The 26,530-nt window shown below is 43.2% G+C and overlaps 1 protein-coding gene across 4 annotated transcripts in view; it reads right to left on the reverse strand.

Moving 5' to 3' along the window:
* Positions 1 to 26,530, reverse strand: part of LOC146862759 (dynein axonemal heavy chain 12-like) — a 212,338-nt gene that overhangs the window by 167,387 nt on the left and 18,421 nt on the right. For 3 of the 4 annotated variants that reach the window (XM_085642041.1, XM_085642039.1, XM_085642042.1), the window contains exons 2-3: positions 21,562 to 21,695; positions 12,289 to 12,369 (exon numbers count right to left, since the gene is read on the reverse strand). In XM_085642041.1, the coding sequence (XP_085498167.1) occupies positions 12,289 to 12,369; positions 21,562 to 21,680 (200 nt within the window). In that variant the 5' untranslated portion in view covers positions 21,681 to 21,695. The remainder of the gene's footprint in view (positions 1 to 12,288; positions 12,370 to 21,561; positions 21,696 to 26,530) is intronic. The other variant, XM_085642040.1, reaches the window with a different exon arrangement.

Here is a 26,530-nt window from a genome sequence, read left to right on the forward strand (position 1 = left end):
TCCACAGAACGAAGCAGAAAAACTCGAATTAGCGTCCAGCCATAGCCCTTCTGATAGGTGAAAATGCCACTCATTCCCATCCAATACACACACATTGGCTAGATTAGCAAGCATCCAGGCCTATAATACATTCTAGGCTTAACAATGTAAGATTGTGCACACTCATGGCACAGTAGTATTTCTGGGAACCTGTTACTGTCTTAGATTCCGCGACCACCAGCATGAATAAATCAGCATACAAAATAGTAATAAATCTAAATTTCTGAATGCATAAATGAAAAGTAAGAGCGTATTTGCATTTCTTATAATTGTATTGCTTCTCTACAAGTAAAAATCACACTATTCCCCTTGGAGAAATCCCTTTCCTTAGCTCCCATTCACCCTCATAACAAATGAACAATTGCCACGGATAGGAATAAATGTCTTACTGTTTTCGGCGCAGGAAACTACCTGCAAACGAATTATGAGTACCTACAAACAGGTGTTCACCACATTTTACAGGCGTCCCTGACATGAAACGTCAGCAAACACACCTGTGAACTATTTAAAAAGAAAATTCAGAATCATGTGCGGTTACCTATATTATAAATACTACTGTTTTCCCACTTAGTTGTGAAAAATGTTTGGTGAAGCTGGGGCCCTTCCTAGGCCAATACAACTGCTTTGCTTTGGCACTAGAGCTTGTCAATGTTTGCCAGGTGGGAGGAGGGCGGGGTGTTTTTTGGGACACAGCAGCACATGGAAGTTGCTTTTTGGCAGCATAATTCACGCTCATGAGCTCACTCAGTGAAATTCGTTATCACGTGATTCAGAATTCATTAGGACCGATAATTACCTTCATCAATGAGTTTTGCACTTCTAAATCCACAATTATGAGTGCCTCAAAGGGGCTTGATGTACTTACTCACTGAACTATTTAAATACCGACACCAAGCTTGAAGTGTTTGCTGGGTTTGGTAAACACCTCCTATTCAGAGTTTTCTCAAGTAAAAAGCGTGGTAGTGGCAGTGTCCAGGTGGGCACCTTCTCTCCCCCTCAGAATTTCACTTCGGTAAGTGATGGTAGGAATTAATCTTGCCCGGATTATTTTCAAGAGTGGTAGGTAAGTGGAAGCTCCTGTGGCTGTTTTAATGTGCTCAAAGGCAACTCTTAAAGCAACTGAGGAGACCCGTGGAATCGCTAACACCTGTGGCTCGTCTGCGCTATATAGGACATCCATCTGACCTGCTGCGCGGGTCATATCGGGTCAAAGCCCAGGTACTGTATTTACTAACTGCATTCGCTGTCTGGCGTGAGGATTCAGGACCACGGCTGTTAACTCTGATTGGTGGAGGTGTCCCCTTCAGTGGCACATTGATCGATTGGTTAATAGTAGATTTGGCCCAGCACGATTTAAGACCATTTCATCTGATTTAATGCTTCCAATACATCCTTCAGTTCAGTTCAGTTAAAAAATGCTTTATTCGGCATGTTTAAACAGCCACATAGCAAACATGAAATAACATACGACATCATACAATAAAAACTTTAGAATAACAGGATATAGACCAGTTACATAGAAAGGTACAAAATAGAAACAATTGATATGCTGACCCCAGGAAATTGTTTAGGTTACCATCCCCGTATAAAGTGCCAGTGCATGATAGGATGAACAATATAAAACAGATAAAATAATTCCAGTAGGCTTAAAATTTATATGACCAAAGAGCAAACATGCCGGTTAGAGTGCAAAAGAAATGCAAAGTAAAGTGCAATTCACGATTCTGGACATGTACAAAGAGTCGCTTGTATTGCTCACTCGCTGAAGTGACAGTGCAACTTATGGAAGGCCAAGAGAATTACATAATAATAGATTTCCTGGCACACATACATTTCAAAATATAAGTAGCTGTATGAAAACATATATCTGCACTCTCCAGATTAAACAGTAACTGCATTGCGCTCTTTGTAGTCCGGACATTGTACTTAAAAAAGATAGGTTTTAAAAAGTGACGTCTTAAAAATACATAAAATTTACAAAAAAGCATAAAATGGCAACAACTCTGTTTGGATGAATCATCACATGGGCATAAAATATTACTATGCTGCCTGGTGATAGGAAAGGACACAAGATGGTGTACTATTCCGAGCCTTAGGCGGGTAAGAACAAAGCGATGAGATCTTCTTGTGACTTCGGTCAGATATGGCTGAAAACCTTCATTTAGATTATTTTCACCATAGAAGACATAAGTACACTGTTTAAGACGGACAGGATCTCTAGATTGTCTTGTATAACGTAAAAAAGACACCTTGAGATCTAATTTAGATATACTGGCAGCTTCCTCGGGAATTAAAAAAGGATCTTGATTGAAAAGGAGCTTGAACCAGTAATAGATATGTCTGAGCCAAGGTATATACAGACAGTAGTCCAGCCTTAGACAATCTCTGATTACTCTTTGGGTAAATATGGTTTCGGTTTTAGACCAGATGGAACGCCATAAAGTCAGGGGGCGAAGGGCTGCAAGATCTTCAATATAATCTAGCCCCACCTCTCTGTGAATTAACTCCGTGGAAGCTGATGCGGGGGTACACAGTAGACGTCTCAAAAATGAGTTCTCATCGAGTTGGATATGATTACCACAAAGGGTATGGTGCCCCCATACACCAGCACCATATAAAGCGGAAGAAATACATCTGGCTTTATAAATCGAAATCATATCATTAATTCTACTATTCCCAAGCTTGGAGGCAAATCTAAACACTCCATTGATGTTCTTTACCATTTTAAGGCGCACATTATCACATTCGTTATCCCATTTCCCATCACCAGAGAATGTGACACCGAGGTAACAAAAACTGGTCACGGATTGGATTTTATTCTCGTCCAGGAAGAAGGTCTTTTTAGCACCTTTCTTGCTCCCGCAAGTCATTACATAAGTTTTTTCTTTGTTAATTAGCAGTTTCCTATCATCAATAAACCTACAGAAACAGCTAATTAAACGTTGAAGGCCTATTTGAGTACGTGACAGGAGGACGGCGTCGTCCGCATATAACAGTATTGGAATGGGGTCGCCATCTACTCGGGGGGCATCGGCAGGGACTTGCCTAAGAATTGAATCAATTTGATTAACAAATAAAGAAAAAAGCAAAGGGGCCAAAACACAGCCCTGCCTGATGCCTCGAGTCACTCTAAAAAAGGGGGTAGATTCTCCGTCAGGCCCAAAACGAACTTTGCAAGAGAGCCTTTCGTATAATCTGGCCAGAAAGTGCACAATATCTGTTGGGGCGCCCATTTCCAATAGTATTGGCCATAAAATAGAGTGTTCGACCAGATCGAAGGCACTGCTGAGATCGGCAAAACATAAAAACAAATTCCCTTTTTTGACCGTGACATATTTATTTATTATGAGGTCGAGGTTCAGGCACTGCTCCATTGTACCCATTCCCCTCCTGAAACCATATTGGACTGGTGATAAAATGGTATTTTCTTCTGCCCATATCTCCAGTCTATTAAGGAGTATTCTGCTCAAAATTTTAATTGATGAGTCCAGGAGGGAGATAGGGCGATAATTACGTGCCTCGGACCTAGAACCCTTCTTAAATAGGGGGACAATGATAGATTGTCCCCAGGTCAAAGGAAGTTTACCTTCAATAGCGGCATTAAAAATGCGAGTTAAAATGGGTGCCCAAAGATCCATCTCCTGTTTATATAGATCCACGGGGACACCATCCGGACCCGGGGCTTTGCCCCCTTTACTTTTTGTCAGCCCCAGATAAACCTCGTCCAGACTAATGGATAAAGGTGACGATGGCCATACAGAGTTGTGATTATCTAACAAATCTAAAACCAACCTATCGGGATTAAAAATATTAGTAAAATGATCAATCCAATCATTGAAATTTACATGAGATGTTATTTCGGGAATGGTATCATTCTTAAGGAAAGGGCAATTGATTGTCTCCCAGAATAGAACATTATTATTTGTGTTAGCAGCTAAATTTAGTTTATGCCATAGCTCTTCCTGTATTTCTTTTTTACGGACTTTCAGAGAGGTCTTATAATTAAGGCGTTCAGCTTTAATAAGGGTATTATCCCTAGGTTTAATATCCAGGGCAGTTTTTAATCTCGACAAAGCCTGTATACAGTTTTTGTCGAACCAGCCAACAGACCTGTTTTTTGGTGGCCTACTCCTCCCTGTCAGTAAGCCAGCAATACAGTATTAATTTGATAAAATTTGGAGAGCAGTATGGCGGGTACTGTCTCATTACTTAGGCAGTAGTCAATTTCTGTTGTACATTTAATGATGACTTCTCCCAAAAGTTTAACAGAATTAATATTGGCCCACTTAATTCTTGGCCCATTTGGTCTCACTGCAACAATATCTCCAGTAGAAGTGGTGGTATCTGAATGTACATTTCCCCACGTCAGTAAAGTTACAGAGATACTGTTATGGTCGCTTACTGCTTGCTCTGTTATCCATAAATCAGTATAAGCAGTATTGCAGGAGAGAAGTATGTGGTCAATGTTAGAGTGGGCACCCCTGCCTGTAAAGGTTGGGCATATAATATTGCCCTTTTTCAGGGAACAGTCAAGTAACTCTAAATCCAGTTTAGCTATCAAATTATTAAGGGAGTTTCCATAATAGTCATGAGGGAAATGGATATGTGGGGAGCCAACATTATCACCTATTTCCCCCAGGAAGCCGCAAATCCTTTGGTCTACATATGGACAGGCCTGTATATTAAAATCTCCTGCCCACAGTAAAATCAATTGGTTCCTAGAACCGGCCAGCAACTTATCTATTTCACAACCTATTTCATAAACAATGGGACCCCTACGTGCGTCAAAGGTGTTATTATAATAGTTAATAATGATTAGATCCTTGCCTACAACATGCTCCAGACGTAATAACTGGGCATAAGAGGACACCTCATGATAAGTATTAGGTTTGAACTGGGTTAATTTAGTTGATACCAAAATTAAGAGTCCAGCTTTAGCCCTTCCTGCTGTCGAATTCACAGCCGATGCCCAATATGAGGTATAGCCTTCCACATGAATTGCCTCTTTATACCAAGTCTCTTGAAGGCATATAATGTCGAACCCTTGTGTAATAAAATCATTCCAGAATGGGGTATTTAACTTTGAACTTAAGCCAGCTATATTCCAGGTCATGATGTTAAGACCTACCTCTGGTAATATAGCATTTTTAGATGTTATTTGGCTAGTTGTAGGTTTAACAACACCCTCCTCAGAGATACTTCTTACTTCTGATGGGGTAATCGGGGATATTACAGTAAACTCCTCCTCGTGTGGTATACCAAGTACAGCACTTGATCTAACCCCCGTTATCTCTTCACTACTGGTAATATGATTATTTTGGACATCTGTTACCTTCAAATGGGTGTTTGTATCGTCAGATAAACAGCAACCCAATAAAGTTTCATCGCCCCTCAGTCAATCAACGGACTCCAGGCTGCTGAACCGATTTTGCAAGGGAATAGGGTCTATGGAGAAGGGATGTCTAGGCCAATGCCCTTGTGACGGGCCCCTCCCATTTCTGCGCACAATTTCCCAACCATCAAATTTAGTGGTAAAATGACCGGGGGGGTAAAAATAAGTCAAAGGAAAGGCCTTAATTGACACACCTATTTTAGAATCATTCCAGTAGAAAATATAATCGACTATAGTGGGGTCATCGAAATTTACTAAAATACAGTCCCCCTCTATGTTTTTTGTCAAATGGCCAACCCATGGCGCCCTCCTAACCATAGTTATCTTACAGGCTTTGTGCAGTGGAAGTGGTCTATTTTTGTTGAGCCAGTGCACAACCCTGTTTCTCAAAGTTGTAGGGGACTCAACCTCTTGTTTGCCCAGTAAGGGAACCCCTGCTAAGATAACAACAAATGGGGCAGCTTCAGGTGGTAAATTTGGAATATTTTTTCCCCTTGGTGTCACAGGAGTAGAAGACTTAACATCGTGCTTATGTTGGGGCACTTTACATTGAGAAGATTGCTCATGGTCGGGCATAACCACAAAGTGTGTTATCCAATGGTTTACAAGCGCCAGGATGGCCAGTATTGCTTCTGGGATTGAAGAAACCACTAAGCCCTAATTCAATCTTGGATAGATGATCTTCGATCTTATTTATTCTATCCTCTATAGGGTGAAGAAGAGATCTAATTGCGTCATAGATATTGGACAAATCATGGCACATTCCCTCCTCTCTAGTTATAACATTTGCCCCCCCACTAGCAGTTTGCACAACAGATGAAGGAGGAACTAAAGGTGCATTTTTGTTGATCGGTGCAGCCAATATATGCTGCTCTAGATGGGCATTAGACGATCTGGGACTTCTCGAGTGGTTCACAGGCTTTGGCTTTTTACTTCCTTTCTTAGCCTTACCACCATTTATGGGAGTATAACCATGTTTAGTTTTAGGGACAGCCCCAGGATTCCTATCTCGCAATTGTCTAATGCATGGTTCTGTAGTTGCACTATGTGTAGATGGTAACGGACGGGGTGAACTCAGCAGTGATTCAGAGACCAAAGACTGTTCACCCACTGACACTGCAACTGTTCCACTAGGCAATAAGTCAATAGTCGAAACATCAGTATCGGAACATGGCATTACAGGACTAGTAATAATAAGTGGAGCCGGGGTACCAACATTGGCTATATGACCCAGCGAAGACCTCCTGGCCGCCGCGAGGTCCTGTGATACACGGCGTTCCAGGAGCGTGATTTCCTGGTCAATAACGCAATTAACTTTGGTAATAAATTGGTCCATTGCTCCAGAATATGGGACTTTAGAAGTTTTCCCTTTCGTATCTTTAGCTGGCATAGTAATAGCACAGATACAAGCACCAAATAAAATGTAACTTCACTAGTCAACGGACTTGCACGGTAGATATGACCTCGATATTTTGTTTAATTTTCACCGTGTATCACAATCTCTGCACTCTATGACATACAAAAATTTATAAAGGCAATAAGTAGTACCTGGAGGCATCTACCACATATACGTCTTTAGGGGGGTTGCCCAGTCCAGTCTCTTCCTGGCGATGACGGGCAAGGACGGGCCCGCCCTTGGCCAGGGCTTCGCCCGGGCGCCGCCCGCGCCCGTCCCGCGCGCGTCCCGCGCTGCGGAGGCACCTGTGGTCTTTTAAAGGGCTCCGGCTCGCACTGATGATGTTTGGCGCTACGCCGGTCCCGGGTGGTGCTGGGAAACGTAGTAGATAGCAGCCGTTCCCCTCACGGCAACGAAGACAATGGCAAAAGCAGGATTCCCCGCCAAGAACAGCGTTCCCTTCACAGCAGGTAGGTTAGTAGGGTCACACAGCCCCCACCAGACAGTTAAGCGCGTCCCGCGCTGCGGAGGCACCTGTGGTCTTTTAAAGGGCTCCGGCTCGCACTGATGATGTTTGGCGCTACGCCGGTCCCGGGTGGTGCTGGGAAACGTAGTAGATAGCAGCCGTTCCCCTCACGGCAACGAAGACAATGGCAAAAGCAGGATTCCCCGCCAAGAACAGCGTTCCCTTCACAGCAGGTAGGTTAGTAGGGTCACACAGCCCCCACCAGACAGTTAAGCGCGTCCCGCGCTGCGGAGGCACCTGTGGTCTTTTAAAGGGCTCCGGCTCGCACTGATGATGTTTGGCGCTACGCCGGTCCCGGGTGGTGCTGGGAAACGTAGTAGATAGCAGCCGTTCCCCTCACGGCAACGAAGACAATGGCAAAAGCAGGATTCCCCGCCAAGAACAGCGTTCCCTTCACAGCAGGTAGGTTAGTAGGGTCACACAGCCCCCACCAGACAGTTAAGCGCGTCCTGCGCTGCGGAGGCACCTGTGGTCTTTTAAAGGGCTCCGGCTCGCACTGATGATGTTTGGCGCTACGCCGGTCCCGGGTGGTGCTGGGAAACGTAGTAGATAGCAGCCGTTCCCCTCACGGCAACGAAGACAATGGCAAAAGCAGGATTCCCCGCCAAGAACAGCGTTCCCTTCACAGCAGGTAGGTTAGTACGGTCACACAGCCCCCACCAGACAGTTGAGCGCGTCCTCCCAGACAGTTAAGCGCGTCCTTGGCTATTGTCGCTCTTCAGTGTGTATTATTAATACTATACCAATTTGGGGGGTTCGTTTACTCACGACTCCTGTCTGTTTGCCCTTCTTTGTATTAGTTTAGATAGAAGTGCAAGGCTTGAACCCTGCTACACAGTTTTCAACTATTGTTATACAGCTAATTGCATTAGGGTGAGGATTATTGTTGCTTATTGTTACATGTCTGGTTGATTGTGTTGTTAATACTGTAACTGACGCTCTCTAGGAGTATGAGCTTCTCACTATATGAAAGAACTTGCAGGGCAATTATATTAAATATACTCTTTCAAAATGGTGAAACGCAAGGCTAACAATAAGCTACCGTAGCTGGGAAAAGCAAAGGAGCAGCCAAAACACTCGCCTAGGACTGTACCTTGGACAACATAAATGAATTGATCGAAGTGGTCGAGGACCGCCAGGCAACAAAGACAAAAGGAAAAAAGCCACTGAAAGATAGCAAGGATATTAAATCATTTTTCAGTAAACCAGCCACGTCCAGTGGCACTGTACCTACTAGAACTGAGGTACACACTGACATAAATTCATCCCCTGTGCCTACTGGGCATAGCTGTCCACTTGAGCAGTCAAGGGAGGAGGGCACTCTAGCTTCTGTTGTGCCTGTTGAATGCAATAACCGCTTTGATGTCCTGGGGACTATGGATGCACCTACATCAGAGCATTTGCAGCCATGTGCTTCACCCAATAATGTCTCTGAACCAAATAGTGAGAACACACATTCACAGTTAACCTCACCCAAAAAATGAGATAGCCAGTTTAAGAGATTGCATTAGTAGGTTGTCCAAAGCATCAAAGAATAAAATGGATAACCTGACAATGCTGCTATCTAGCTTGAATTATAACTCAGATCAAAGGAAGAGGAACGATGACCCTGCATGCCCTAGCTTAGGAAAAATTCTGGGAGCCACATCCTCTAACAGGACATATCCGCAACTAGCACCACGGAACCACAATTTAAACGTGCCTGCCTATTGTCAAACAGGCGGAGACATTCATGTGCATCCTCCCCTCCCCCCAAGCTTAGGTTGCATCTCGAGAACAACTGCAAGGGCTGGAGGGAACTCCACCCAACCGCCCATGGCTAAAAGACCACTGGGACCTATCCCCATGAACACACTCACATTAAATGCAAGCCTAAAATCAAGGATCAAATGCAAAAACAACAATTGATGGACAGATTGCAGAACAATGTCATACATTCACCCCAGTACAGAGATCTGGGCCTAAATCCATCGTTTTTTTGCTCACCATGCCGTTCAAGTTTGAACCCAGCCATATGCAAATCAGTCTTGACCCTGTGCCTCATGGGAACAGTCCAGCCCGAACTGCCAAGCCGGGTCCTCCCTGGACTGGAAACAAGCATCCTAGGACCGGTTTCGGGGTTTCACCCCTCTTCAGCCAGGATAGCTTGATTCCAGTGGCATGGAGAGCAAGAGACCGACGTCTGGGCATACCCTTCCCACTCGGGGTGACAAATGCAAAAACAACAATTGATGGACAGAATGCAGAACAATGTCATACATTCACCCCAGTACAGAGATCTGGGCCTAAATCCATCGTTTTTTTTTCGTTTTTTTGCTCACCATGCCGTTCCAGTTTGAACCCAGCCATATGCAAATCAGTCTTGACCCTGTGCCTCATGGGAACAGTCCAGCCCGAACTGCCAAGCCGGGTCCTCCCTGGACTGGAAACAAGCATCCTAGGACCGGTTTCGGAGTTTCACCCCTCTTCAGCCAGGATAGCTTGATTCCAGTGGCATGGAGAGCAAGGGACCCACGTCTGGGCATACCCTTCCCACTCGGGGTGACAAATGCAAAAACAAGGAAGCTTGTTTCAGGTCCAGGGAAGGCATGGCTTGGCAGTTCGGGCTGGACTGTTCCTATGAGGCACAGGGTCAGACTGATTTGCATATGGCCATGTCTGAACTGGGGTGGCAGAGTGGGCTAAAGAACGGTGATGGATCAAACCCAGATCTGTTGACTGGGTGTGAGTGTTTGATTGGTTCTGATGCTCCGTCCATCACCACCCCCTTTTGTACCGCTTTGTTCGCCATAAGTTGGCAGGGTATGCTCAGACGTGAGTCCCATGCTCACTTTGCCACTGGATTCAAGCAAGCCTGGCTGAAGACGGCTGAAATGCCAGAAACCGGTCCTAGGAAGCTTGTTTCCGGTCCAGGGAAGGCATGGCTTGGCAGTTCGGGCTGGACTGTTCCCATGAGGCACAGGGTCAGACTGATTTGCATATGGCCATGTCTGAACTGGGGTGGCAGAGTGGGCTAAAGAACGGTGATGGATCAAACCCAGATCTGTTGACTGGGTGTGAGTGTTTGATTGGTTCTGATGCTCCGTCCATCACCACCCCCTTTTGTACCGCTTTGTTCGCCATAAGTTGGCAGGGTATGCTCAGACGTGAGTCCCATGCTCACTTTGCCACTGGATTCAAGCAAGCCTGGCTGAAGACGGCTGAAATGCCAGAAACCGGTCCTAGGAAGCTTGTTTCCGGTCCAGGGAAGGCATGGCTTGGCAGTTCGGGCTGGACTGTTCCCATGAGGCACAGGGTCAGACTGATTTGCATATGGCCATGTCTGAACTGGGGTGGCAGAGTGGGCTAAAGAACGGTGATGGATCAAACCCAGATCTGTTGACTGGGTGTGAGTGTTTGATTGGTTCTGATGCTCCGTCCATCACCACCCCCTTTTGTACCGCTTTGTTCGCCATAAGTTGGCAGGGTATGCTCAGACGTGAGTCCCTTGCTCACTTTGCCACTGGATTCAAGCAAGCCTGGCTGAAGACGGCTGAAATGCCAGAAACCGGTCCTAGGAAGCTTGTTTCCGGTCCAGGAAAGGCATGGCTTGGCAGTTCGGGCTGGACTGTTCCCATGAGGCACAGGGTCAGACTGATTTGCATATGACCATGTCTGAACTGGGGTGGCAGAGTGGGCTAAAGAACGGTGATGGATCAAACCCAGATCTGTTGACTGGGTGTGAGTGTTTGATTGGTTCTGATGCTCCGTCCATCACCACCCCCTTTTGTACTGCTTAAAATCAAGGATCAGGCACATAGGGGATAACACTCAACATCATAACATCTTTATGGGCAACGTGCCAAAACTGTAGCATTGGGCAGAAGGGATTCACAGGAATCATTCAGCAGCAAAACCACTCACTGGCTTAAAAAAGTTAGAGGTTGGAAGTCAATCATGAGGGAGGATATACAGGGGGCTTTGCGCTTCACTGATAAACACTTTACTCTTGATCACATAGGGCTCCAGCTTGTAAGTCATGAGCTTGTTGAAGGTCTCATATCATTGGAGCACAGATTTAGGCCAGAAACATGTTTGCAAATAATGCTGAAGATTAATTTAAACAGCCTACACCTGACAAGATTACCAGTAATAACCCTAAGATACACATCTGCCCACAGCCAGTACTGGATCCACCTGCTCCTTCAGCAAACCTCTGGGAAGTCGATTGACTATCAGGGCGAGGGCACCAAACCACCGATACAGCAATCAAACACTGTAACCTCTAACTGCCCCAAGGGACAAAGTCTATAATAAAAGGGGCAAGGTGGATCTACTCCTGGTTGGCCAACAACTGTCTGAGGCAGAAGTGACTATGATAAGTGATCCAACTAGTTACGTTAATGGGCCAAATTCTTGGCCAGATAACATAGTAAAATTGTTATCCTGGAATGTAGCAGGGGTGGGAGCTAAGTTAAATGACCCCAAATGGGGTTCCACACCGTGCTACTCCAGGAGATGTGGGCAAAAGTGGCGGTATTTAGGTCAGGGTACATTTTCTTCTTATCTAATGCTAGACTGTCAACATCAGTGGCTTGCTGACCTGGATATAGATGGATCTGCCCATAAAAGTTATAAGAATCTTGACTAATAGTAGAGACATGTTGGGTATAGCTATCTCTACATGCGCCCCCGCAGAGGCCAAGCACATAGCCATTCTTAATCTTTATGTACAGACTCTCCCTGCACATCTACAATCGGCAACTGTTGACCAACTCTCTGATCAATCAGTTGCATAATTGGCCTAAAATAATTGCAGGTGACTGCAATAAACAAGTGCAGGCAGTGGTTTAATCTTCAGCCACGACTGAAGAAGCATATGTACTTTGGGATGTGACTTCTGCTGCTCTGGACATAGCCCACAGGCAACCCAAGTTTGCGGAATAAATCACTGACCTGATGGGCTCACATGGGCGGAGGCCACTGAATGGTTGTACCCCTGTTGATTCTCCTCCACGGCCAACCTTTAAATGAGGCCTGTATAGAAGTAATATCGATTATATTTTTGGGGATATTCAACTCTTATCTTACATTATTGACATAGAATGAATCGCGACCACGATGCGCTTAGTGACCAATTGCAAGCCAAACCTTTTACGAACTTATGTCTGCCAGGCAACACTCCATCATACACTGTTGCTACCACTTACATCAGAAGAAATGTCAAACGAACCACAGTTGTTGAGAATACTACTACATTGTCCCAAATGTACCACCTATGTGTGGAAGCACCAGGCCCTGACGGCATCCTAGGTTACCTTTTTATATCGCAACCAGACATCTGGGTACCCTATCTAAATGCAAAAACAACAGTTGATAAACAAAATGCAGAACAATGTCATACATTCACCCCAGTGCAGAGATCTGGGCCTAAATCCATCGTTTTTTTGCTCACCATACCATTACAGTTTGAACCCAGCCATATGCAAATCAGTCTTGACCCTGTGCCTCATGGGAACAGAACAGCCCGAACTGCCAAGCCAGGTTCTCCCTGGACTGGAAACAAGCATCCTAGGTCCAGTTTCGGGGTTTCACCCCTCTTCAGCCAGGATAGCTTGATTCCAGTGGCATGGAGAGCACGGGACTCACGTCTGAGCATACCCGTCCCACTCGGGGTGACAAATGCAAAAACAACAGTTGATGGACAGAATGCAGAACAATGTCAGACATTCACCCCAGTACAGAGATCTGGTCCTAAATCCATTGTTTTTTTGCTCACCATGCCATTCCAGTTTGAACCCAGCCATATGCAAATCAGTCTTGACCCTGTGCCTCATGGGAACAGTCCAGCCCGAACTGCCAAGCCAGGTCCTCCCTGGACTGGAAACAAGCATCCTAGCCAGAAACCGGTCCCAGGTGGCTTGTTTCCGGTCCAGGGTAGACATGGCTTGGCAGTTCAGGCTGGACTGTTCCCATGGGGCACAGGGTCAGACTGATTTGCATATGGCCATGTCTGAACTGGGGTGGCGGAGAGAGCTAAAGAATGATGATGGATTAAACCCAGATCAGTTGCCTGGCGGTGAGTGCTTGCAATGTTCAACACTCTGTCCATCAGCCCCTTTGGTTTTGCTTTGTTCGCCCTAAGTTGGCAGGGTATGCCCAGACGTGGGTCCCTTGCTCACTTTGCCACTGGATTTAATCTAGCCTGGCTGATGACAGCTGATTAGCCAGAAACCGGTCTCAGGATGCTTGTTTCCGGTCATGGGAAGACATGGCTTGGCAGTTCGGGTTGGACTGTTCCCATGAGGCACAGGGTCAGCCTGATTTGCATATGGCCATGTCTGAACTGGGGTGGCGGAGTGAGCTAAAGAATGATGATGGATTAAACCCAGATCAGTTGACTGGGGTTGAGTGCTTGCAATGTTCAACACTCCGTCCATCATCCCCTTTGGTTTTGCTACCCTATCTAAACATCTTGGGTAATGCCATTATGAAAGTGGAGGAAATCCCGCCATTACTGACGAGGTGCCACCATTGTTTCCATCTTCCAAAAAGAAAGGACGGGACAACACGCTTCTCCTTTCTAAAACTCTGATTGATCTCCAATCCTTTTTGGATAGTTTTTCCTCCTTCTGTAGAACTAGGGCCTTAGACATTCATTTTACAAAATCTAAATTTATGGCACCGAATTCCCACTGTTCCTTTAGAGGCAAGGTGGCGGTGCAGGGGGTTCATCTAGAAAAAGTGAAAAACCTTGACTATCTGAGTGTTAGATTGGCTGATACCTTGTCTTGGGTCTCTCAGATAGAAAAAAGTAAAGCTATGTTACATCAAAGAGCAGCTGTCTTGGCAAGGAAACACAAGACCACATCTAGTAGAGCGGTCTCCCTGGCCCTCGACGTCTGTAGGGCCACTGCCGTTGCAGGGGCTACATATAGAGCAGAGCTCTGGGGTTGTGCTAATCTGTATCCTCTACTTGAAGCTGAAAATAAATTGCTTGCACTTGAGCACACCCTTGATACCTTTATGCATCGACTTGGCAATTGATAAGAAAGACTCTGTGGTGCTTTTGAAACCTTTGACTTACTGTGTACACCTCTGGACTACATCAGAATTGGTGGTTTATAGAGATGCTCTAGCGGAACTAATCATCCTAAACAAAAGTGTACAAATTCTGTGACTTAAAAAGATAAAATACTTATTTTAAGTTATCAAGATGGAGGAAGTATGGTACTCCTCAACAGAAATGTGTAAAAACACAGCTATCAAGCTGAAGTACGCTTTTGGGGGATTCCTACTATCTAGAATATGGAATGACCAAACAGCGGGGTGCATCTCTGAAAACTTCCTACAAATCAAATGTATCCCCTCGTTCGAAATCTACCTGGACTTGATTAGGCCTTGGCAAGCTTAAAGCTAGTACATTCAAATTAGAATTGGTAGCCAACCCCTGAGGTCATTTACAGGCAAGTAGGACAAGGCTCTTACTTCAACCATCAACTGCCTTTTTTGCCCAATGTCACCAGAGTCAGTAGAGCACTTCGCTTGTTTCTGTCCAGAATATGCTCTGTCTGGAAGAAGGTGGATTGTGCCAGTTTATGTTTATGGGATTTATAAAGCGCACAGCTGCCCAAGGGCTTCCTAGTGCTGTGTAAAGGAGGTGTTCTTCTGAGAGGGGTTTAAAGACAGTGTGTAAAGTTATGGGCATAGCATGTTACTGGGAGGCATACAGGCTCCTCAGATGTGACACAAAGGAAAAAATTGTATTTGCCATTTCTAGGTTTCTTCTCTGGGCATGGAGAATTAGATTAAGAAAGGTTTCGAATGAAGCTTGAAGGCTCTGATGAAGAAGTTCTGTTGTACTCAACAAAATATCTTCCTCACAACATTCTGCATATGCACTTTAGGGATCTTGTTGTATCTAAACCCTGTGTCCATGGGCTAAAATGTTCTAATCCAAGTATGCACAGTCTTTATGGCCTCTTTGGAAGTAGGATTATTCTCATAAAGCCTGTCATCTAAATTATGCTGAAACCGTACTAATGCAGTCTGTATGTTTAGCACTCCAGCCCTAACATTGGACTCCTTGCTTGTTTTCCATCCCATCGACTGCAGTACCTGGGAAAAATTGAAGCAGCTCTCATGCACTTTAAACTACCAGGACTTTAACACTGGCATAATATTGATCTTGTGGATTTGGATTCATGAGTTCTTCACTGCATTTAAATCACAAATCATGAATCTTCAAGATAGTTTTATAGAATTAAATCATTGACAATTGTTTTTGGCCTGGCATTGATACTGACTATTGTTTTAAGTGAAAATGGTTTAATTTATGAATGCCTGGTTTTAGCAGTTTTCTGGAAGTAGGAATATTCTCATAAAGTCTACTATTCAAGTTGTCCTGAAATTGCACCAACACACCTTGTAGCTCTAGCCCTTTAGTCTCAGTGGTGTACTCTTGGCTCGCTTCTTCCTTACTGACTCCAGTAATTAGGAAAAATTGAAGTAACTTTTGTGCACTTTAACTTACCGGCACTCTAGCATCGGTACAGTACCCATTTTACAGAACTGGATTAATACTTTTTATCCTTGAATCTTGATCACTGTTTAGACATATCTAGGCTAAAAGAACAAGTTAGCCAACTTATGTAAATATGAGAACTTAAATGAGAAACTTATCAGCGATCAAATCATAATTCATACTGATGATTCCAATGTACAAGAAAGATTATGGGTAAATGGAGATACTACCTTAAAAAAAGTGATTGCTATTAAAAAAAAAAGACAGAACTATCTAAAAGATGTGCAAAAGCTGTATTTAAGAATGCAATACTGATCCCATGCACACTCTGAAAGTATATGTACAGTATACAATGTCAAATACAACAGTCGTCTTCTTTTGTTTTCGTTGGTACTTTCTCCTCGGATGGTGTCATTAAACACCCTAATCAGTGTATTTCGTTCTTAGCCAACACGTGTTTGATCGCTTACAGGGATGAACCAGCGAATTCTTCAGGGCTATTTCGTTGACTTGCAAGTCCCTTGATTCCGGAGATAATTCCAATTCCTCCGTACTCGTGAGGTGGAAGAGCAATATCTTGAACAAGAATCGTGCTGGATCGGGTACAATTAGGCAGGTGCTTGTGGCTTTGGAGTGTCTTGTCACTAGAAAGCACACATACAGCTGATGCAATACTATGATCAAGCCTAATAGAGATGAAAATTAGGCTTCGGGTTCTGGGTTGGAATTATCACTAGAATCAAGGGACTCGCAAGTTAACAAAATAGCCCTGAAGAATTCGCGGGTTCATCCCTGTAAGCGACGAAACACGTGTGGGCTAAGAATGAAGTACACTGATTGCGGTGTGTAACGACACCATCCAAGGAAGTTAAGAAACTAAAGTACCAACGAAAAAAAAAAGACGACTGTTGTATTTGACATTGTATACTGTACATATACTTTCAGCATGTGCATGGGGTCTGTGCTCTATTTTGTACATGGTCTTCTGGCCACACATTAGAGAGTAAGGTGGTTTTCCCTACCCTATTGCACCGCACCAGATTTCAGTCAGATTTAGATTTTATGCGGTCTTCCTTGTAGTGCCATTAACCTATAACCTACCACTGATCATACAGCAAATAGTATTTAAGAATGCCTTGATTACCTCAACACAATCAGAAGGAGCTCAAATTGTTTGTAAAGTGACTCCTAAGTCAGTTTTGAATAATGATCAGAACATGATGACTAATAATAATAATTCTGGCAAAAAGAAGGATCTTAGGTGGAACAGATGTGGTAGTAAGGATCATTTTGCTAGAGACAGATGTTACCCTGCAGTTAAGCAAGAGTGTTCATACGTTGGGATTGATGGACATTTCACAAACGTTTACAGAAAGGAAATAAACTCTATATAATGTATTCTTGACAAGTATGAGTCTGCAACTTAGGAGGTGGATGAGTTACCTAATTCTGAGAGTGTTCTGAGCATGAGTTATTGTGTTTTGAACACTAATGCATCTTGTAATAACAAAATAGTTTGTAAGATGACCATTGATGGGGTGAAGATGCAGATTGTTGCAGATTCAGGTTCACTTTACATCACTGTTGATAGTCAGTTTGGGAAAGCCAGTTTAGTCGTGTGTTGGGAATTTTTTTTAATTATTTCAGATATACATCCTACACGTTATACGGGAGAGGAAATTCCGATGCTAGGTTAAAGACTTTTGAAGTTTGTATTTAAGAACAGAGAAGCTACATGTAAGCTGTATATGGCTGAGAAAGGGCCCTCAGTCCTGGGCTGGGTGGATCAGAAGCTTGGAGTATAATGTTGAATCCCAATAGTAAGGACCTGGTCTTACTTGTAGATGAAGACGAGACAATGATGGTGAATCAGATGCAAAGAGATTTTCCCAGGCTGTTTTATGGGAACATTGGTAGACTTAAAGGTTTCAATCACAGGATAATATTAAAAGATGGTGTGGTGCTAGAGTGTTATAATGTTAGGAATGTGACTTTCAGAGTAAGGGAGGAAGTACATTCAGAGTTGGAAAAAGTATTGTGTAAGGACATAATTGAACCAGTGGAAAGTACTGAATGGTTGACTCCCTCCGCAGTGGCTCACACGTCTAGTGGTAAAATGAGATTATGCATTGATTTGAGGGACCTCAACAAGAACATTGTGGTGGCCAAGTTTTGATTATCCAAGATTAACAAGCTACTGGCAGAAACGTGGGGTATCAAATAGCTTTCAACTATTGATCTAACATCAGTCTACCACCAGATACTTCATCACCCTGAGAGTAGGGATCTCGCTGCCTTTATCATTCCATTTGGATGTTACAGTTTTGTAAGGCTGCCTTTTGTGTTAGCCTCTGTGGTGGCTGTGTTTCAGAGGTTAATGTTCCAACTTTTTAGGGAGATCAAATGGTCATTTTCTTGCCCTGGACACAATTGTGTGCCTGGGGAGGTCATAATGAGCCCGTAGAGAGACCCGGTATTGAAATGATTTACCTTATCTAGTGAGGAAAATGCATACTAGAAGAGGCCTACTAATGAACTGTAATGGAGCCTGCTGAGGAATAGTGCAGAGATCAATAAATGTGTCCATTAGGCATGGATGTCAGTGACGAATTTGCAGATATTCAGTAGTTGGTGTCTAGCAGCAGACGCTGCAATTGTTCAAACGTTTTCCAGATGCATAGTAGGGTGAAACTTATATCAACGTTTCTAGCTTATGGAGTGAGGTCACGGAGAGACATCAAGAGCCAGATGATTGTGACACAGTCTGAGATACAATAATCAAGGACATGAATAAACACTGGAAAAGGAAAGAAGATTTTGGTATTTTCTGTGTAGGCATGAGTAACTAGAGGAGGAACAAATGCCACCAAGCTGTGTAATATAGAAAGAGAAACGTAGAGGGCCAAGGAGTGAACCCTGCAGCATGCCCACTGGTGATGGATTTGGTGGTGAGGGTGATGTGAACCATGAGCTGTCACCTAAACATGTGGCATCTTTTGTTTTATTTTCCTCATTTTAAACCACCACTCCCCCTCAGCCCAAAGCCTTGATGATCCATTTCAACAGAGACAAAAGACTTTCTAACCTCATTACCTTAGCCAGCAATTTTGCTGGCTACGACATGCTCAAAATCTATAAAGTACACCTCACCTTTCACTTTGCCAAACCCTCATCAATGTTTTACTACTGAGCAAGAAAGGCTACTGCAACATCATCTGCCATTATGCTTTGAAGTTATTGAACAAGACCGTGATTTGTTACCCAAACGTGGTTCAATCTTCCAACATTCACCTGCCTCACATCGTATTTAACTATTCAAACTGATCCTTGGCCTTATAGTACTAGATCTTGTTCTGCATTTCTGGTAGCCTATATTGATTACAAACCTGGGGGCATATTATAAAGGTCCGGCGATAAATATCGCAGAGCGCTTAGCGCTTACATATTTATCGCCGGCTATCTCTGGAATTTATCGCCTGGTTAGCGCGTTATCAACAACGTGTATCGCCGAGGCGATTAAAATTCCAGAGATAGTGGGGGTATCGCCATTTTCCATGGTGGACAACGGCGATATCCTAGATGATAGGGCTTGTGGTCTTAGCCACACAATCCACTCCCCGCAGTCAGGAATTTAACAGAGGTTAAATACCTGCGTTAAGGCATACTTAACGTGATTTTAAAAATCACTAACTCTCCTTGTCAATATGACGAAGCTGGGTTAGCGATATTTTTCCAAGGGAGTCTTGTCAGGCACGCCTCCTTTGCATCTCATTAGCGATGCAATGGGAGGCGTGCTGACAAGGGGCGCTATTGCCAGTAAACTGTCGCTAACAAGTGTTAGCGACAGCTTGCTGATAGGGCGATAAAAATATCGCCGCTTTAGCAGCAAAAAGTGCCGCTAAAGAGGCAATATTGCCCTTGATGATATGTCCCCTAGTTTTCGTATCCAGCAATAAGCCCCCCCCCCCCAGGGCAACTTCTTGTTTTGCTCATGAATGTTAAGATTACTCACCACTGTTCGTGAACTTGCATGCCGATTCTCTGCCCATCGATTTTTAAATTGATAATAAAACATTTTTAAAGGTCACTCTCGAGATAACAGCACATCCATTTTCATTACCATATAGCACTTATTATAAAATATTGCAAGCCCGATTGGTAAACCTATGTTAAGACATAGACGTAGGAAAAAAAGTTCAATCTGAGAACTAAGCGTAAACCAATATTTAGAATTTGCCTGAGTCTTTGATCGCATGGTAAAAACGTTGCCCTATTCTGAATAATTTGGTTTCTCCCACCGCCCTGGGAATCGCGAAAAAAATCCTTAAATACAAACTGCTACCACTGGAAGCATTTCAGTGCCTAAACATTACCAAAGTTTGATGTATCTTGCACAGTCTTTACAATCAACTCATCGTGGCCGATAATGATCATTGTTGATTTAACTTCTGTTGTCTTGTAATGTCTCATTTACCTTCACTCACAAACCCTAGCTTTCACTTACCTAGCATCCTTATTTCATTAAAATTATTTCATCAAGATTTGTATTTGAATTTTCCTTCTATAAGAAGCTTTGTCTAAAAACATGCAGCCATCTAGACAGTTGTAAACATGGTCTATGCTTTACTATGATGTCTGAATTTCCCTGATTAACAGAGCCCTCAAACATCCTCAAGCAACATTCACCATGCAATGCTTCTCATGGCTAATCTCCATGCACAGGATTGGGGTGAATGCGCTTTGGTACAATTGTCCCTTTTTTCTTCACAGAGAAACATTTTTCAGTGTGAAGAGAGTTCTTCCTGTGCATCCCTGAAAAGAATGTGAGGGGCGTCGGGCATACCCCAACATTTGTGCCACAATTTATAGCCACTTACTGTAGGGGATCTTAAAGGAGTCAACAAGTGTGGGGGACTCTGACACTGTTTGTAAATGCCACAGAGTCAAACCTGTGAGAGTGCTCACCCTAGTACCAATGCCATGTCTCATGAAAATATGAAAACTCTTTTTTTCCCACCTCGTCTCACACTGAATGGCCTTGAGATCCACATAGTGTGAATCACAATTGGGGATTTGTGGGAACAAATGACACCTTGTTTACCATAAGTGTCAACTAGGGGAACTGAAATATCCTCAAAGTCCGTCTATGAATAGTTTTTCAATCTTTACTTTTTGCTGAAGCAGACCCACATTGTTTTATAATGTGATTTAGGAAGCCCACACGGCCATAAGTTATATATCCATTTAAATCTTCTGTTTCAGAGAGAAAGACTAATTGAAAATATCCTCATGCTTTTTCATATGTTGTCTGTAGACAACAACTGAAACGCCATGTGGATAGCTTTGACTGATTGATTTCGAATGCATCTAGTATCTATGCAATGCTAAGATTTTGAAGTGTTTCATCACACAGCGTTGAGAAATCTCACTGGCTGGTTCACATGAACGAAACACATCGTCACACACCAAACTGACCCATAGCATTGTATTAGAAATGTGACTTAAGGCACAATGTTAGGATTTACAAATTCAATTTTATTCACCGACTTGTTCTATATGGTCACACCCATGGGATTCACCAATCACATCCTAAGTACTAGAACATTGCCAACCTCATGAGTCTACTGTGTACCCTATAGAATGAAAACCATATTGTTTTACAACCCTGTAACCTAAATTCAATACCTCTCACAATGATGCATTACCTGTTCGCTTCCAGTGTATTAGTGAGAGAGTCTCTCTTGTGAATATCCAGCAGACTTTGTTGAATCACATACTGAGTAGCAATATCGTCATCAAGGTCGTCACTAGTAGAAGTTTCCATTATAAATTTCTATGTCTTAAAAGGACAAAAAGCAAAAAACAAAAGCAATTTAATTGCAATTTATATCAAAGTAAGGCATTCTTCATAAACAGATCAGACAAATGATATCTGTGAATAATACAAATTTCAAGCTTACCGCATAATACTTCATATTACTTGCTGTGAAAGTGAACATTTATTCAGAATTATCTTAGTGTTAATTTGCATGTAAAATGCACCTTTTTTTGTTAAAATATTTTATTGCAATATACTGCAAAAATGTAGCGTTGCAAGCACACGTTTTACGTGCAGAACTGCAATAGTTGTCTTCACCATTGGTGAACATTTAGGGGATTTGCTCGTCGAAATGCCCCGATTTCACAAGCACTCCTGAAAATATCAAAGAAGGAGCAAATGGTACATAGATGGTCAATATGGTCCAGTTAATCCATGGAACAGCATTTTTGGGGAAAATAAGAGTTAGAGTGATGTAATTTTCATCTATCAATGTGCTGTAATTCATTCATGTACCACAGGTGTAGTAGAAAGTGTACCAAATATATGAGTTTTTCACCAAGATGGTGGATGTGTATTTCACAAAAGTGGCAGCATTCATCATAGAAGTAGCTTCTGTTCTGAAGAAACACTAGTGGAAAACCCACTATTGTCATCAACCATCAAAACAAACTTTATTCGGTTGAAAACAAACAACCATAAAAGTACAAAGCAGTTCAATCTATAAAAAAATGAAAAAAATAAAACAATATAACAGAGCATATTGAATACAGCCATAAAATGAACAAAGGGAAAGCTAGCCACAATTCAAAAGCAAATCTAGTAGGCATTTCCTTTATCCAAAGAATTTGTTAGAATTATTAATCATCAACAGGAGTTCCAGTTGATGAGAAAAATAAAAAGGATAAATGGAATCTACAAATTCTGTCTATGCCTCAAGACTAATTTCAAAAAAGTGACTACCAATTTGGCAGATAGCTCAGTGTCCAAAAATTGGAGAGCCAAAAAGGCGGGACGACATCTGCGGAGGCCCCAGATCTTTAAAAGTGGGCCAAGCCAACGTTTCCGCAAGTCATGATAAAATTTACAGAATAATGCTGAATGAATCGTGGATTGAGAGGAAATCTCATCACAAGGGCAAGGTTGAAGTGAATTTTCCCAGATATTAGACTTTGGGAAAGTGACCAAGTGATGGAAGATGTTAAGTCTAAATTTTGTTAGGAGAAGTCTCTCAAAATCCGTGCAGTTGTAGGTTAGATAGGGCTGAATGGACAGGGTTGTTTGGACCAACAACAAGTGTTGTACAGTTGGTTTGACGAACTCATTAGTCATTCTCAGGGATTCTAGGTGAGCCATACACAACTTTTTAAGTTGTTTCCTCGGTAATTCGGCCAATGACAGGGGAGAGTGGAAAAAGCGTGCCATGCCCAGATCATCGAGGAATCTCTTTATATAAGAGATCCAACCAATCTTATGTGCATGGTCTAGGGCTATACAGTCCTTGATGAACCCCTGGGAAAAAGAAGTGGCGTTCGATGTCCAAATACGATGCCATAGGAGTAGGGGTTGAGTCCTAATCAGATCTGTGAGATAGGGCAGACCCAGCTCTAAATGGCAGACGTAAGTCGATGTAGCCCTCGGGGCAGCCAGGAGAAATCTCAAGAAGCTATTCTCCACCCTTTGAACTTCCTCGACTTTTGCATAACCCCAAATGCCAGCCCCATAGATAACACTAGATATACATTTTGCCCTGTAAATCTCCAGGAGTTCAACCGTTGGCCTTCTGCCGAGTTTATTCGCAAAGTTAATCAGTGCAGCTGTGAATCTTATGAAGGTGAGTTTCCTAGACTCAATGGCACGTTTCCATGAGCATTTGTGATCGAATACTATGCCCAGATATGGATATTGAAGAGTGCTCTCTACTTTTTGGTTATCGATAATGAAGGTCTTATTATTCTTTTTCCTTGATCCTATGGACATTACAAAGGTTTTTTTAGTATTAATCCTTAGGTCAAGGTTAGCCATGAAAGTATGGTATTTCATGAGAGCTGTAATTCGTTGGGAGTGCGTGCTAGGATAACGGCATCGTCAGCGTAGAGTAATGCCGGTATAGGACGATTGTTTATACAGGGAATGTCCTGAGCCCCCTTTAACATGGCTTTTTCCAGGCCATTGGTATATAAGTTGAATAAGAAAGGGGCCAGGACACATCCCTGCCTTACTCCGCGCTCGACTCTAAAAGGCTTTGTCACCTCGCCCCCCAGTCCGTATCTCACACGGGCTGTGGCGTCTGAGTATAGTTCACGCAAAAAGCTTATAAGAGGCGCTTCTATACCCATACTTTCTAAGATATCCCACAGCTTAGAGTGATTAACGCAGTCAAATGCTGCAGAAAGGTCTACGTATGCTAGGTAGAGTGCACCCCCTTTTGCGCTAACATATTTGCCAATTATTAATGATAAGTTGAGGGCTTGCTCGGTGGTACCCATTCCCTCGCGAAACCCAAACTGGAGATCAGAGAGGGCTTTGTTATCAAGAGCCCAGAGCTGGAGGCACTCCAGGATTATGCGCCCCGCGACTTTCCCTAAGGAGTCTAATAGGGAGATCGGTCGATAGCAAGATGGCAAATGACGGTCCCCCTTTTTAAAAATAGGGACAAGAGTTGATTGGGACCAAGAATCTATAGGCCCCAGTGCACAGGATGCTTGAAGGACCCTGGTTAGTATTGGAGACCACAGGTCCATAGTGAATTTGAAAAAATCAACTGGGACCCCGTCGGGGCCCGGGGCTTTACCATTTTTACTATTCGTTAGGGCGTGCTCCACCTGCTCATGGGAAATACTTATTGGCAAAGGAAAAGCAGCTATGTTTGGCCTAGTAGAAGTTGAGAGTGTGGTGGTTGAAGGAAGGCTGAATATTCGCTCAAAATAGTCAAGCCATGTTTGTTCGTCAATCGCCACCTCAACAGTAGGATTTACAGATGATTCCGTAAGAAAGGGGGACTTCACGACCTTCCAGAAAGCAGCACTATCTCTGAAAGCACATGATTTGTGTAGTTGGGCCCAGAGATCATTTTTCAAATTGTCCTTCCGACACTTTAGAGCCTGCTTGTAATCATTTCTAAGGGCTGCAATCTCCTTTCTATCTCTTGGCTTGTTGTGGAGGGCTACTTTCAAACTCCGATAAGCTTTTGTGCAGGAAGAGTCAAACCAGCCCTTAGGATTGGCCTTACTATTCTTAAGCTCTACGAACAGTGTTTCCTTTATCGCTACCAGCAACAGAGCGAAGTTTTCCATAATTCCCTTGTGGGAAGTAGTGGGATCAAGGCAGTTATTAATCGCTGTGGTCATTCTTGTAACAATGGATACAGTTATGCCCTTCGGGTCCTCTTTTTCCCACCTTAAAGAATATCCGTTTAGTCTATCTATTGTTAATTTGTTTTGAGTTAAAGCTCGCTCAATATCAGGCCTCTCGTGTTTCTTAAACAATTTTAATGTAAGACTAATTGGATAATGGTCGCTGATGGCGATATCGTGGGTCTTACAAGTGAGTAGATTTTTAACCCATAGAGTGGAAGAAAAAATAAAATCAATTGTAGTTGACCTGCCTCTGCCAAGAAAAGTTGGGGCTAGAGGAATGGGAGGGTTGACCATATCATTTACAAGTGCGAGATCTAGACCAAACAAAATCTCATTTAGACTATGACCCGATGGGGTATGGGAAAAGTGGGTTATTGGATCCCCGTTTTCATCCTCAATTCCGCAAACTGATTTCCCACTCTGAGTACATAAGTTTTGATTAAAATCTCCACCCCTTATTAAGGTTAATTCCTTGTGGATCTTTGTGGATAATTCTTGAAGGCAATTGTATATTTCATTCGTTACCTTCGTAAGTTCGTCCACAGAAAGGTTATTATAGAAATTCACAAGTGCTATCGCCCTATTTCGATTCAGGTGCAGAATAAGAATTTGAAAGTTTGTGGCCAGTTTTAATGGTACTATTGATGAAAATCGCACAGTGTTTGAGATGAAAATAGACATACCTCCCTTTGCCCTGCCAAAAGAGGAAGGTAGTGCTGGAGAAAAGTAAGTCTTGAAGCCTTCGAGATGAAATTCAGATGGAGCCCATGTTTCGGAAACACAGGATATCGAAGTTGCGTATAAAGGCAAGCCAGATGTCGTTAGTGACCTTTGATCGAAGACCGGCCACATTCCAGAAGAGAATTTTAATTAAAAAGTCATCCTTATTTAACGAAGGTTTCAGAACTATATCCAAAGAATCCTCACAGCTAGAAATTTGTATGGGTTGTGGAGATGTAACTTGGATCACTGCGCCACCCCGGGGGAGATCGTCTGAAAGCGCACCAAGGATTGGTAGAATACTGCCAATGTTTTCTTTCAGACCCTCCGGCTGGAGTCAGTCCACTCTCTCCAGTTCAGAGAGGTGCTCAAAGTGATTAAAAGTCGGGATGTTATATCGTAAATCCATCCTTTTTTCCCAGTTTCCAATTGGTAGACCCCTAGGGATGGTAGATGGCTGGCAAGTGAAAAATTGGGGATAAAAAAAAGTCAAGTCCCTGACTTGGATGTCAGTATTGGTGCTGTAGGGGGAGCGATTACATATATGGCGAACAGCTCGCCTGTCCCTGAAATTTACTACAATACAATCCCCCAAGATAACCTTTCTTGTACTACCCAGCCAACTTATCCTTCTAGAAAACAATATCTCACCAGAAATGTTTAACGGGAGTTGCCTGTTGCTATTTAGCCAAAATGCAACTTTATTTCTTAACTCGGGAAAGGTCTCGATTTTCCCTGTTGGTAACTCTGGGACCCCAACAAGCACTATTGTATATG

This window comes from Triturus cristatus, chromosome 2_2 (assembly GCF_964204655.1).
Source record: "Triturus cristatus chromosome 2_2, aTriCri1.1, whole genome shotgun sequence".
NCBI classification, from domain to species: Eukaryota; Metazoa; Chordata; class Amphibia; order Caudata; family Salamandridae; genus Triturus; species Triturus cristatus.